Source organism: Anopheles gambiae, chromosome 2 (genome assembly GCF_943734735.2).
Source record: "Anopheles gambiae chromosome 2, idAnoGambNW_F1_1, whole genome shotgun sequence".
Lineage (NCBI taxonomy): Eukaryota > Metazoa > Arthropoda > Insecta > Diptera > Culicidae > Anopheles > Anopheles gambiae.
Window position 1 is genome coordinate 85,842,927 of NC_064601.1, and position 14,364 is coordinate 85,857,290.

The 14,364-nt window shown below is 46.6% G+C and overlaps 1 protein-coding gene and 1 pseudogene across 1 annotated transcript; both read left to right on the plus strand.

Annotated features, from left to right (window-relative positions):
* The first annotated feature begins 296 nt into the window (after nucleotides 1-296).
* LOC1276229 (uncharacterized) lies at nucleotides 297-11,001 on the plus strand (annotated as a pseudogene).
* Nucleotides 11,002-11,273: 272 nt separating this feature from the next.
* LOC1276231 (protein lethal(2)essential for life) lies at nucleotides 11,274-12,248 on the plus strand. Its single transcript, XM_315549.5, has one exon. The coding sequence runs from the start codon at nucleotides 11,535-11,537 to the stop codon at nucleotides 12,153-12,155; it is 621 nt and encodes a 206-aa protein (XP_315549.5). The 5' UTR covers nucleotides 11,274-11,534; the 3' UTR covers nucleotides 12,156-12,248.
* The last annotated feature ends 2,116 nt before the right edge of the window (nucleotides 12,249-14,364 follow it).

A 14,364-nucleotide genomic window follows, 5' to 3' on the forward strand; every position in this document is an offset into this window, starting at 1 on the left:
CTGTTTGTCTTTAGCTCGATCGATTCGTCCACTCGTTACTATCTACTGCTTCTGTTCGTTTGTTTTCGCTATCTCACTTACCCACTCTTTTGAATCTCTTCTTCGCGTCTTCCGATTTCCCCTTTGTCACCGATTTCGTTTGCTTTTACTACCACCCTGTCCACCCCGTTTTCTTCTCCCAAAATGTTCACTGTATACCCTTCCTTGTGTGTTGTACGCTGTAACGCATTCCCCTTTAAGCCCCATTTTTGTCGTTTGCTTCACCTTCCAGTGCACCCAAAACGACGAAACCGTGGATGAGCAGCTCGAAGCTAAACTGCCGCGGCGGCAACTCGCCCGGCCCGCTGGAGGCCATCTTCTTCGGGCCGCAGGTCGGCAGCGGTGCCAAATGTGGCGGTGGGTCGGCCGGCCGGCTACTGCACGCTCGGAACGTTCACAAAGAAATCTGTGCCTTGCTGCTGGGGGCGCTGGAATCGCTCCGCCTGTCGCTGCAGGAGTTCTGCACCGTACTGCCCCACCAGTGGACAGCGCTGACCGGCTCGACGCCCCTGTCCAATCTCGACACCGAGCAAAGACTGAGGAAGCTGTCCGATTCGGCAAAGGTAGGCAAAGGTCCCGCAGGATCACAAAAACCATATTTTAGAGATCCGTAACCGTCCAATTTTCCGATTGTTTTACTTGCAGCTCCTAGACACTGAGGATGATCTGGCCGCACGGGCCAACTCGGACATTGCGCAGCTTTGCGCCGAGTGTATACTGTACTGGCGGCGGGTACTATCGGCTGCCACGCAGCCGGCCGTACATGGACTGCTGGCAAAGAAGCACCATACGCTGCGTGTGCGACGCTTTGCCGAAGGGTTCTTCGTGATCGATAACCCCAGACATTTGGCCAGTGGATGTTACGATTCGAACTACCAGAACTACGTCTCGATCTGCGAGATGGCTCGACGGTCGCGCTATCTGTCCTCCTTGCCGCCGCTGCCCGTGCACTGTACACCGCTCGACGGGGACGCCAACTCGTTGCCGCTCATCTTTGAGGATCGTTACACCGACGCGAACGAGTACGGCAAGCGCAGATCGGGCAGTGAGCCTCACCTCAACGGGACCGGTGCGCTGGCATCCGCCAGCAGTACCGGAACGCTGGTGAAACCCGCCAAGCAGCATCACCACCCGAACAAGATCGCCCCGATCGTGACCAACACCAGCAAAGAATGCTCCTGTGGCATCGCGACCTGCTACGTCGAGCCAGTGCCCAAGATTTGTGGCAGCTACATGGGCATCATGACGCCCCGGTATGCGCTCGGGGGCGATATTCTGCAGGCGAGCCTTACCATCACACCGGCCGCTGCTGCCTCCCAGAACGGGCTCTGTCCCAAGGCACTGTCGCGCCACTCCGTCTCGACGCTGCTCGATCCTGTCCCGCTGGCGGAGGTGTGCCCGTGGGATCAGCAGTTCAAGGGCATCTACACCGAGCGCGGCCCGTCGAGTGGTCTGGCCGGTGGTACCCTTCCGACGCGTCACAGCAAATCGCTCGATCAGCTAGAAATACAACCGAACGCTAACTCGGCATCGCTACCGCGGCAACATCTACACGGTACGGCAACGGTGACCAACTACAATGGTTACGGGACGCAACAACACCAACAACAACCACCACAGCAACATCTTCAACAGCAGCAGCAACAGGTAGGACCTCCACTTCATCATCAGCCGCAGCAACGGCAACCGATGATGTACCAACATCCCGGACAGCAAACCCAGCAACAGCTGGCTGGCGGCATAGCGCTACTTCAGACACTTCCCAAGTCGAAACCCAAGAACCCGGTCCAGGCGGAAGATCTGCTGAAGAACATCAACGAGTTTCGCGAGAAGTACAAGAACCCGGGCGATCCGCGCAAGATGATCCATGCCGGTGGTACCGCCACCCACAACCCTACCTACGATCTGCAGCAAGACGCACTCGGCATGTCGGCGCTGCTGAACGGGTACGCCAAACCCACCACCACCGGTGACTATCGGCACGAGCTGAAGCAGTCGCAGCAGGGGATGCACAACGCGCCCCACCACAACAACCACCGTGACCAGGGCCATGGGGGTGGTCCGATCGGTTCCACGCCGGCGGGCAGCTACTACAACTCGCTGCCCAAGGGCGCCGGCATGGGAGCGCCCCGGAGTTCCTTCCCGCCGGTACGTAGCAAAAAGCAGCAACAGTCCAGCTCCACCTCGCTACCCACCAAGTCGGCCTCGAACACGATCCCACGCAGCAACTCGTCCCAGCAGCTGCGCCAAAGCACCCAGAACGGTGCCCAATCGGGTGGGGCCGGCGGTACGGTGAACAGTGCCACCCTGCCGCACCGTTCGGTGGAGTTTTCCCGCATTCGTGTGGCCGACTTTAAGCAGCTCGTGCACGGGCAGCAGCAGCGACGGAGCACTTCCAACGGTAGCACGCACAAGATTGGTGGCCCTGGCAGCGGCAGTGCGGGGACGAATGTGGGACGAGATTCGAGCAGCTCGGCTACGAGTCCGGAAATTACCCCGCGCACACGCAACAAGCAGCGCCGGCTGCTTTCGTCCGCCAGCGTCCCGTTTCAGTTGGAAAATCTGGAGCTCGAACCGGTGGGCGATGCGGTGCCGGGTGTCGCCGGCGTTGTGACCGGAGCGGGCGGGTTTAGCGAGAGTCTTCCGAATCTTGCACCTCCGCCGGCCGCTTTCGCTAGCGATTCACCGCCCGGTCCGGTAGGGGGCGCTACCTTCCTGCTTAGAAGGCGCCACTCAAGCAGCGAGTCCACCTCTTCGCTCAGTGAGCAGTCCGGGTGGGTTTCGAGCCGTCGCAGCACGGGACCCTCCAGCCCGGACACGTTGCGCAACGATCAGCGCGTGGTGAACGGGGAGCAGCTGCGCAAGCGCTTGCTGAAGCTGTTGAACGAGCAGCCTCGCTTGGTCGCGAATCGCAAGAACAGCACACCGTCCTCGACGACCGAGTTCTTCGCGCGCAGCAATCAGAGCTCGATGAAGTCCAAGTCGAGCTACGCGCCGGGCGATATGATCCGCGGCGCTTCGGTGCAGACGGAAAACTGGAACAACCTCGAGAAGGAGTGGAACGATACGCGAGCCCGTGCGCTAACCAGCGCGGCAAGCGGTCCGTACGGGATGGTCAGTGGAAAGCGTGCTCCCGAGCCGGCGGAAACGACGGCCCGGGAAGGTATCAGCACGGCCGACATAAAGCCACCGCGGCGCACGAACAAGAAGGAAAAATCCAAATCCGACTTCGATCTTGCCCACATCTCGGACTACGTGTTCGATGATTTGCGACTGCTGCCGCCACAACAGTTCCGGGACGTACCGCCGCCGCCGGATGAGTTCCGCGATCCTCCCTCGTTCGTGGACGACGGTTCGAGCAAGCGCGCTAAGGATGGAGCGAAAAAGCAAGCTGCACCCGTGCTGCCTCCTCCCTCCAACATTCCTTCCCAGCCCGAGCGTCAGAAGATTGCGAAAGAGGAGCAAAAGCAGCAGCCTGTGCCACCGATCCCGCAACAACAGACACAACAGCGCCAACAGATCCAGTATTACGCCACGCTGCCGAAAAGCCATCCGCCGGTACCGATGACTCCGCTGTCCGTCATATTTCAGCCGCAGATCATTACGGCACCTCAGCCCCAGCAACACTATGCCACTCCCCAGGCTCTAATGCAGCAGCAGCAGCAGCAGCAGCAACAGCAGCAGCATCATTACAGCAAACCACTGAACAATCAGGCCTACATGGGACCGGGCTCGACGCAGCCCACACCAAAGCCCAAGTGCGAGGTACAGGCGATCGATAACCCACTCTACCACATCTACGAGGTGGTAAAGACGCCCCGTCCCGTCATGAAATCGCAAAGCTCGAACGAACTGGCCGCCATTGCAAAGTGTGCCGAAACGCTGAACAACGCGAACGCCTCCAACCTGTGCACCGTGGCCGTGGCAACGCAGATGCAGCAGGCCCACCAAGCACCGATCCTACACAACGGCAAGGCACAGTACGGACAGGCGACGATGGCGTCCACGGTCGAGCGGAAAGCGTCGGTACGCGAAACACCGCCAACACAACCGCAACCGACCGTTGAGCCGACCGTCGGGACCGTCGGGTCGGTACGGCGCAAGGTACCCGAGCCCGACGACGACCTGGACGAGGAGAGCCCGGACCGCAAGCGGGTCGATCCGCCGATGCAGCTGCTCGAGTTCGAAAAGTGCCGCGAAGAGTTCCGGAAGCAGATCAACTACTCCGGCTCGATCTATTCCGATTTCCAGAAGATGGCATCGGAGATGCCGTACTTTCACATCGCGGACGAGTTTCGCGCCTTCTCGCCGGCAGGGCTGCATCTGGTGATCTGTGTGCACGGGCTGGACGGTAACTCGGCTGATTTGAGGCTGGTGCGCACCTACCTGGAGCTCGGGCTGCCCGGTACGCATCTGGAGTTTCTGATGTCGGAACGGAACCAGGGCGATACGTTCTCCGACTTCGACACGATGACCGATCGGCTGGTGGCGGAGGTCCTGTACCACATCGAAACATATCAGCTCAACCCGAGCCGCATCTCGTTCGTGGCCCACTCGCTTGGCACTATCATAGTGCGGTCGGCGCTGGCACGCCCCCAGATGCGGCCGCTGCTGTCCCGGCTGCACACGTTCCTGTCACTGTCCGGGCCACATCTCGGCACGCTGTACAACTCGAGCGGGCTGGTCAATATGGGTGAGTGGTGGGAGACGTTCGTTTTATGTATCTGCAGCAGTGACTTGAGGCGAAAGAACTCCGCAGGAGCGAAAGCCTCTCTAAACCATACTAACAACAACATCTGCAGCAGTGATGGGAAAAATGAAGATTTCGTCGGAATCGATTTCGGCTAGCTCCGAAGTTTTCTGGAATCGATTCCGGATTCCGGAGTAGGTCCGAAATCAGTTTCCGGAATCGATTCCGGAATCGGCTCCGGAATTGGTTCCTGAATCAGCTCCGGAATTGGTTCCGGAATCAGCTTCGGAATTGGTTCCGGAATCGGCTCCGGAATTGGTTCCGTAATCGACTCCGGAATCGGCTTCGGAATCGAAATTTGCTTCGGAATCGGAATCGGAATTTGCTTCGGAATCGGAATCGGAATCGGCTCCGGATACAGAAGCAGCTCCGGATACAGAAGCAGCTCCGGAATCAAAATCAGCTCCGGAATCGGAATCGGTTCCGGAATCGGCTCCGGAATCAAAATCGGCTCCGACATGGTAATTGACTCCGAAATCAGAATTTGCTTCGAAACGGAGTCGGTTTCGGCATCTTCATAGGAGTAGGCGTTTGGGTCCAATAATGTTACGTGTTGCTAGCGGCAAAGAATCAAAATTTACTTGTAAATGATCTATTCACATGGAGATTCCCGGACTTATTTCGCTTCCCACGCTTCTTATTTCAATTCAAAAACTAATTCTCATTCCGGGGCTAACTCCATTTCTGGAGTCAAGCCTGATTCCGTTATCGGAGCAAATTGCGATTCCCAGGTCGATTCTGATTTCGGAGACGATTCTGATTCCAGAGCCGATTTCGATCCTGGAATCGATTCCGGAGCCGAATCCGGAATTGATTCCGGAGTCGTCTCCGTAATCGGCTCCGGATTCAACTCCAAAATCGGCTCCGGAACCAACTCCGGAATTGGCTCCGAATTCAACTCCGGAATCGGCTCCACAACTAACTCCGGAATCGGCTCCGGAACTAACTCCGGAATCGGCTTCGGAATCGGCTCCGGAATTGATTCCGAACATGGAATCGGAATCGGGTAGGTTCGATTCCGAGCTCCCACCACTAATCTGCAGCTAGATCACGTATCCATTTCACTAGCGACATCTAGTGGGAAATTTGTGTGCCGCTGTAAAACAACTCGTGCATATTGAGTAGTACATTGTATTGTAGCGTAACTATTCGCAGTTCATGGGCCAAATTTATATTTTATGTTTTCCCTATTCGCAGGTATGTGGTTTATGCAAAAGTGGAAAAAGTCCGGCTCGCTGCTGCAGCTGTGCTTGCGCGATGCAGCCGATCCACGCCAAAGCTTCCTCTATCGGTTGAGCCAGCGAAGCACGCTGCACCACTTCAAGAACGTGCTGCTCTGCGGATCGTCCCAGGATCGGTACGTGCCACCGCATTCGGCCCGTCTAGAGCTATGCAAGGCGGCCGTCCGTGATCAGTCGAACCTTGGGATCGTCTATCGGTAAGAAAAGCACGTTCGCTTGAACGGAACCCATCCGACTAAACTTAACCTACGTGCGTTCGGTACTTTGCAGTGAAATGGTGCACAACATCATTGCACCGATGCTGGCCAGACAGGATCTAACGCTCGCCCGGTTCGATGTGCACCATGCGCTACCACACACGGCCAATGCGCTGATCGGTCGGGCGGCTCACATAGCCGTGCTCGATTCGGAGCTGTTCATCGAGAAGTTCCTGCTGGTGGCGGGTTTGAAGTATTTCAGCTAGCCACTGAACGTAAGCAGCCGATGACGAAACGGAACATCCGTTCGAAGGGGATAAAGGATAGTAGGGGACTTGAAACAAGAGACACAAATTACAATTTTACGACACGAATGGCAGTAACGTACAGTTCATTCGTTGAACTCTGCGAATGACAAAGGAACGAAATCATTTTTACCCAACATAAAACAAAACAAGGTGTTAGGATGTGTAAGAACGTGAAATGGTGTGTGAACATTTAACAAAACTACTTTTTTAATTACTCGGTACTCGGCAGTCAAAATATAGCTTAAGTTAAGTATGTCGTAAGTGAAACGCAAGATACGAAACGACAAAAGGGATTAAGCAGCAAAACTTACGGGCAGCAACACAAAAGCAAAACACACCTGAGAACGATTTAAAAATCAATCAACAGGGTTAGAATAGCGCTGCAACGATGCAACGGGTTAATGTTACACGAAGTAAACTGTTGAACTTGATTACTCAGTACATAAGAAGAGTCTGCAGAAGCGAAAAAAAAACGGATTATAAAATGTTTAAAATGCAGCCAATACAAATCATTCTTTATCACTGCCGCCAAATCGTTTCGAAGGAAAGGGAACACTCATTCCCTGCATTGAGTACAGGCCAAATGATGGTGTGAAGTTTTATATTGCAAAGTGCATTTCTTTTCTTTAAGGTTTATTTTCTGTTATTAAATTTGTGTGTTTTATGAATGGACCAGTGTGAACAAATTGAACAACAGATCAAAACCAATCAACCATACAAATCTACGATTAGAGATAAGTGGTGTCTATCAGTGGCATATACAGTGTGTGTGTTTAGAAACGGAAATCAAATTAAAATAACAAAACAAAAATGAAAGTAAAATCAAACGTAGCACAAAAGGAAGAAGATAGGAACAAAGGCAAAAATCATCTTTCTCCATTACTTATTACCGTCTTTCTCTGTCCTACCAACTGATTCCCTGTTTGCTCTTTCCCTCTTAAACCCCTCTCTCATACAAAAACTCTGACACAACAATGCGGAACACATGCGAAAATTGAGACTGAATTAGTTTCGATACTTAAACGATACTGCTTTCTTTAGCTGATTCCTTCGCATTAAGACAGTTTCAGGATGGCAGGCCGAGCCCTTAGGGAGCGCGATGAACTTTTTACTTTAGATAGATGAACGTAGTAAAGTGTTTTAAAGATATTAAAGTATAGCGCTCTCCTCAAACAATGAATTAAAGCAGGATGGTGCAAAATTGACAAAAAATAACTTGCTATTAGCCATACTTCGGAACGATATTTCAAAACGGAAGATAATGTGTATGTTCAGCAAATAGGCAAGTACGATTGTGGTGGGTAACATTAAGCAAAAAAAAAAACACGTAATCAAACACTTGCACTAGGTTAGATTAATATCATCGAGTACAGGGACATACTGAAAGACACACACTATCTTTACTTTACACGAAAAAAGAGGGAAAGAAATTAAAAGTTGAATGATGGAGAATGGAGCATAGTTATAAGATAGAAATTTGTATGTTTTTTTCGAATATTTTTATATTTGTATGTTTGTTTTTATTTTTCTAAATCAGCGGGTATTGGATCTAGATAACTGCTATAAACATAACAAAGATGGACAACACTACCACAACACTAGTTTGTTAAGCAGTTTGCCTAACTTTGCCACTCCAATCGGCTGCACTATGAACTTCAATCAAAAGCAGCCTGCGAGGTATGCAATGTGCACGACATGAGGATAAGCATTGCTTTGCACATCAAATCTTCAATCAATTTGAGTTGCTGCTTACTTGTCTTTTTGAAACGCAACATCAGACGGTTTTTCTTGCATTGTGTTCATCGTACTGCGTAAACGTAATCGGAGAAATATTAAAAGAAAAGAAAAACGGAAAAGCCCCGAAAGAATCCCAAACATGCTGAGATGGAATACTTTTTAAATAGATGGCTGTAAACTCTCACGTATGTAGGTGTATCGTTTTTAGTTATTGCCAGTTTTGTATATTGTCATGATATAGATGAAATAGTCAATTATACGATAATTAGTGTGCAGAAGGAGTAATGCAAAAAGCCATACCGAACGAAAGACATGATTGATGCAATGAAAGGAAGCGATTTGTGATCTGTATGAAAATGGTAAAGGAAAGTTTAAAGGAAAAGTCTGTTTCTTTTTCTTTCTTTTGTTTAGAACGCTACTGTGTACTACTTTCGTGGTATTTTGTATAAGCGTAGAATACACATAAACACCAATTTCATACCAAAAATAAACCATAAAAGAAAATAATGGCGCAGCAGATATACGAATGAGTAAGGAAAAGGAAAGTTGATAAACGTTGGTTAGCATAAGGGAAAATAATTTGAAAAGAAAATGATTAACCCAAAACAAATTCACAAACGGATTTGGGTTATTGTACGGATGAAACTGAAAGTAGAAAATGTAAGAGTAGCTGAATGGGAAATGGTAAGAATATTAAAAGCTATAGTATAATTGTTTTCGACAGGATTGCAAACCAAAGGAATAGTGACCAAAGATGATAGAATGAACCAACAACAACAAAATATTAACAAACGCACAGAAACACAAACTCCTAACACGAAAAGGTTGCAAGCCATGTTAAACGATGGGTTTCGAGAACGATTGCTGGGAGAGGATGAAGGAGGGAGGAGGTGCGAGGAATGAGGGGGAACTTTTCAATCAAGATAAGATAGCTACCCCCTTCTACCACCCTGTTAAAGGACGTTGATGTGTTGGAAATGATGGAATTGTTATTGTTCGTGTGAAAGACCTGGACAGAAATTGACTCTATTGCTCGGTTCGGCTACCACGCATGTATACCGCATGCGTTTCCCATTTATATTTTCTATCACCTATGTACTGTTGAGCGTTTACAAAAAGAAAACTGTTGGAATCATATAGTGCGTGTTGATTAATAGTGATTTGATAGCGGATTGTTCTTAAGCATTAAAGCAATGCTGGAAGCTATTCTATGCAATACTCCCAATAGGATTGAATTATTTGAAAATCCTGAAATGCAAACCTGCCGAGTGGTAGTCTTGTTAGATGAACCTAATAAGCTAGTTTCGTTAAATAACGCTACATGCCATGCGGTTTGCATATCTTTAGGCGTGAAATAGCGTATAAAGATCTGTACAGCCGTTGGCATGGTTACAACGCTAGCAAGGCTGTACAGCCGTTAGTAAGGCTGTTGTTTCTCTTCTGCCTCAGGCCTACTTACACTTGGCTATGATTGCCCGACTTTCCTGTTTCAGTTCCACTCACAATTTCAGGATCATGCAAGTTATGACCCACTATCCCTTCCATTTTAATTGTGCCGTGACACATCCAAACAAATTGACGGTCAATACATTTCAGGAATGTTACAATGCATGGATCTAGCTGGGGATTTGAAACGCAATAACAGTGATGTGATCTGAACATGGGCGATAAGGGCAATCCAGGTTACGGTTAAGCGGAAGTGATGATTAGTCTATTTGCGGTTGGTATTGAGCATGAGCATTGAGACCAGTTGCGAGCACAAAACGATGGTTGAAAAATAAACAAAAAAGTATAAATATAAATGCAGCGGCAGTGATGGTGGGATATGCAGTATAGTGAAGGAATATTTAACAAAATAAAAGAAAACACAATCCTCCATACACAGTAACGAAGCTAACCATGATATTATAAAATCAAGTTTTATGAAGCTAAACAACCACAATAGATGAGAGAAAAAAGGAAAACCTATAATCAAACAAATAGAGCGTAAAACCAAATAGAACTCACAACCTATTTAACGTAACGGAACTAAACTAAAAGAAATGTGACCCACTAACCACACTCAGTAGCAAAATGGAAAAATATAGTTAACTAGAAGAAAACCAGATGAAGCGAATGAAATAACATTTATAAAACGCGAAAAGACACAAATGAGAAAACGAAAATACACAAACGAAGGGTGGGTTGTACAATTGTTCTTAAGTTGGGAAAGTACATTTAAAGAATCGTAAACACATAAAACCCAAGATAAAACAAACTCATTACACACTAAACAGAAAACAAATGACATAGATAAAAGTTACATTAACCATCGTAGAAAAATGCAGTAAGGTATCGACAAAAATTTGATTGAAAATTATTTAGGTTTTTCAAAATCGTAACGTTATTGAACCTGTTTATTGTTTATTGTTCTACCAAACCTGGAATTAAAAGCTTACATAGGTAAATGGAACACCAAGACAAACAAAACCAAAAACACCCAGGAAAGTCCTTTAGTTCAGCGATAATAAAGAAACAAAAATCGGAGAGCTTGTAACTAATCAAATCAAACAGGACTGCACCAAAAAAAAAGAGCGTGGGAATTGGCAAAGAAAAACGAGCAACAGAATGCAGCGATGGGCGAAGCATGGCAAAAGTATGAAGCTGCTAGATTTCATTTATCATACAGGTAGATGCGAACCTTGTGTTAAGACAAATGAGACAAAAATAAAACTTTATTCAAAAAAGTACCATGTGTCAATGCGTAAAATAGGTTATTTTTGAGAAAAACCGATGACATTAGTGATAGTAACAGTAGAAGCAAAGGCATGATTTTAGAATCTTTTCATTAATTAGTTTTCATCAACACAGTAGCTTCAGAGAAAAAAAGAACATTCTACAATTTACCAGCAATTTCTAGCAATTTCGATTTACAACAAACTCACCACTTTCGACCTCTGAGTCACCCTGTAGCCCATCGCTCAACTCACCATTCATCGCGATGAACTCATCTGCTCACACTCGCTCGCTCTTTCTGGGCAGTTCGAGAACTCTCCGGCCTGTTCGAGAGAGAAACGCTCTCAAGTATATAATCGGCGGCGAGAGCGTGCAGTGTCATCAGTTTGAATACAACAAAGCGCCAAAGCTAATCTAACTGCCAAAGCGAATCACAAAAGCGTATCCTTGCGACTCTCGTCAAAAGAAAAGTCGAACTCTGTCGAACCAAGTGAAAGTGGAATTCATCGTACTGCTGCGTGTTTCTTGTTGAGCGATTCGAGCAAAAATGTCGATCGTACCGATTTTCTTCCGCAACTGGTGGGACGACGAATGGGACCGTCCGCTGTGGAACTCCCGCCTGCTGGACCAACACTTCGGTGGCGGTGTGACCGCGGATGACCTTCTGAACGCTATGGCTTCGGTGGGCGATCGTCGACTGCAGCCGCGCCATCATCATCACCATCTGAACCACCGATACAGCCGTCCATGGCACAGCTCGTGTTTGGCCACGAAAAAGGACAGCGGATCGACGGTGAACGTTACGGGAGACAAGTTCCAGATTAACCTCGATGTGCAGCAGTTCTCGCCGGAGGAGATCTCGGTGAAGTACGTGGACAAATCGATCGTGGTGGAGGGCAAGCACGAGGAGAAGCAGGACGAGCATGGCTACATCTCGCGCCACTTTGTGCGTCGGTACGTGCTTCCCGATGGCCACAATGAGAGCGATATTGTGTCGTCGCTGTCGTCGGATGGCATTCTGACGATTACGTGTCCGCGCAAGGAGCTGGAACAGAAGAAACCGGAGCGTGCCATTCCAATCACCCACACTGGCCAACCGGCGAAGAAGCTGGCGGCCGCTGGGGACGCTGAGCCGGCCAAGAAGAATGGAGAGAAGATGGAATCATAAGCTGATCTCAACATTGCCATTTTATTTTATTTCATCGTTAAGCGTTAAGTTATTCGTCGTGTGATTAATAAAGTATTATGTTCGTTTCTTAAATATGTTTGAGCATTTTTACTGTAGGATTATTCAAAGCATCCGAAATCCGCTATAAGCTGGAACGAACTGCGGCTTGTCAGTTGACGGTATAAACTACATTTAATGATAATCTGTTTTTTTTTATTCTTATTTCGTTATAAAGAAAAACTTCTTGAGATTTCAAGCAATTACATATCAAGCAATAATAGGAAATATATTTTTTTCATCATGTTCATAATACTTTAGCAAAAGTGTAAAAACAGGGTTGTTTAAACAAGCATTTTAAAGAAACTATGTTTTTTAAATTTTTAATCAATGATTCTCAAACTTAGAAAACATAAAATAAATCGTAAAATGCTGGAAATGTTCGTGTTTCCTTAGAACACTTTTTTCCTTTTAGTGTGTATGCCTTGATTAATTATTTGGAGTACTGTCCCGATGTCACCACTTGCTCTTTTTTTCACTTATAACTTTAGATAATGATGATGATGATGATAATGGTTCTACGCTCTCCCCTCACAGGTTCGAGAAGAACAAAATTTCTTTAGAGATTATGATATATTATCATATTTATATAAAAATACAGTTTCTTTTCTACAACTTATCATAAAACATAAACTTGGTTTGCTATATTCTTCACCTATATTAATTAGAAGTGAATAAATGACGATGTATGGCTTTTACAATGCCTTTTTTATTGATGCATTATAAACGATCACTGAAGTATATCGAGCTAGTGATGTGCAGGGCGACTCCGCACCTATATGGTTGGAGCCATCCGTAAGCGACCCACAGTCGTTCGTCGTTAAAAGTAAGTTCAAGGCTTGACCCGAATTCGTAACACCAATGGACAAACGGTGTCGCTTATGCTTTCATGCACCTAGAGATCCTAGAGTTTAACAAATTCGTTACATCCAATGGACAAATTCGGTTCCGACTTAAATCTAACGCACCCGCTGTACCTGCGGGTCGGAATCGATTACAACAGATTCACGTGTAACTGTGAGTCGAGTCGTAAGAAGAAGCGTTTAACCCCCCTCTACATCGTACACCAAATGCATTTCGTTGGGTAAGTGCTGACTCACAATACTGGTCATTGACCTAAGCAAGCGGTGCGAGTAAATTTAACCTGCACTTTCTCGAGCAGTTCGACGGCTGCTTTGTAGTGTAAGACGTGTTCTATTGTATTTCATTTTAGTCTCGACTATTATACATGTGTTAAAAGACCTAAGAAATTGAATGAAAAAAAAAATATTTATTTATTTGAAAGAAATTTAATTCAAGACGGCCCAAAACGTATGCTCAGTCAAACGCAAAAAACTTATTTGGCACTACATAGGGGAAGACAGATAAAGACGGACACGTTAATGAAAATGGTAAAATTTGGGGATATAGAAATACAACGATCATGGAAATGTACATACTTTATCTTAAATTCGTGTTTTATCAGAAAATGTGTTGATACTTTTAATTTTTTATCCACTTTTATGTTTTTTTTCCTGACTGAAAAACATGTTTTTTCGTAAAATTTTACAATCAGGTAAGACGAACACTTGACATAGGAATGATGAGACAGCATGAAGGATAAGATGGACACTTGTAGAAAACGTTGGATATTGAAAAGGTTTATGATATATTAACATATCGCATTGCTTTCCACGTCCTGGTACATACATAAACCAATTCTTAGCCAATGACAACGACGGTTCATTCAGCCGTGAATTTAGGAATTGTAAGCTTGCAACATATCGTTGAATGCAGAATCTAAGACATTTTTTTAAATATCGGGCACTAACAGCAGACAGCTTCTCCAGCTTACAGAACAAAGAACAGTCTAGAACTTCCCTTTAGGAAATTAAACCACGGAAAGTCCGGGAACCCCAGCATTTTTAAGGAACATGTTAATAGGTGAAGTCATTTTTTCCATTCTAGATTGAACTTTTTGATACCTGTAATGTGTTGTTTTACTTTCAGTTTAGATGCTGTAATGTTGAACTATTCGAAAATTGCATTTTTCATGCATTTATGAGAAGTGTCCATCTTTACCTACTTTCTCCTAATTCTAAGAAAAGGATGCTTTAATGGTCGAGAAATTTTATTCTACCAAAGAACAAAAAGAGGTAAATATCAATGAAGT

Excerpts from the sequence above, each read along its gene's own strand:
- LOC1276231 (XM_315549.5), top strand. The coding sequence starts at position 11,535 with ATGTCGATCGTACCGATTTTCTTCCGCAACTGGTGGGACGACGAATGG.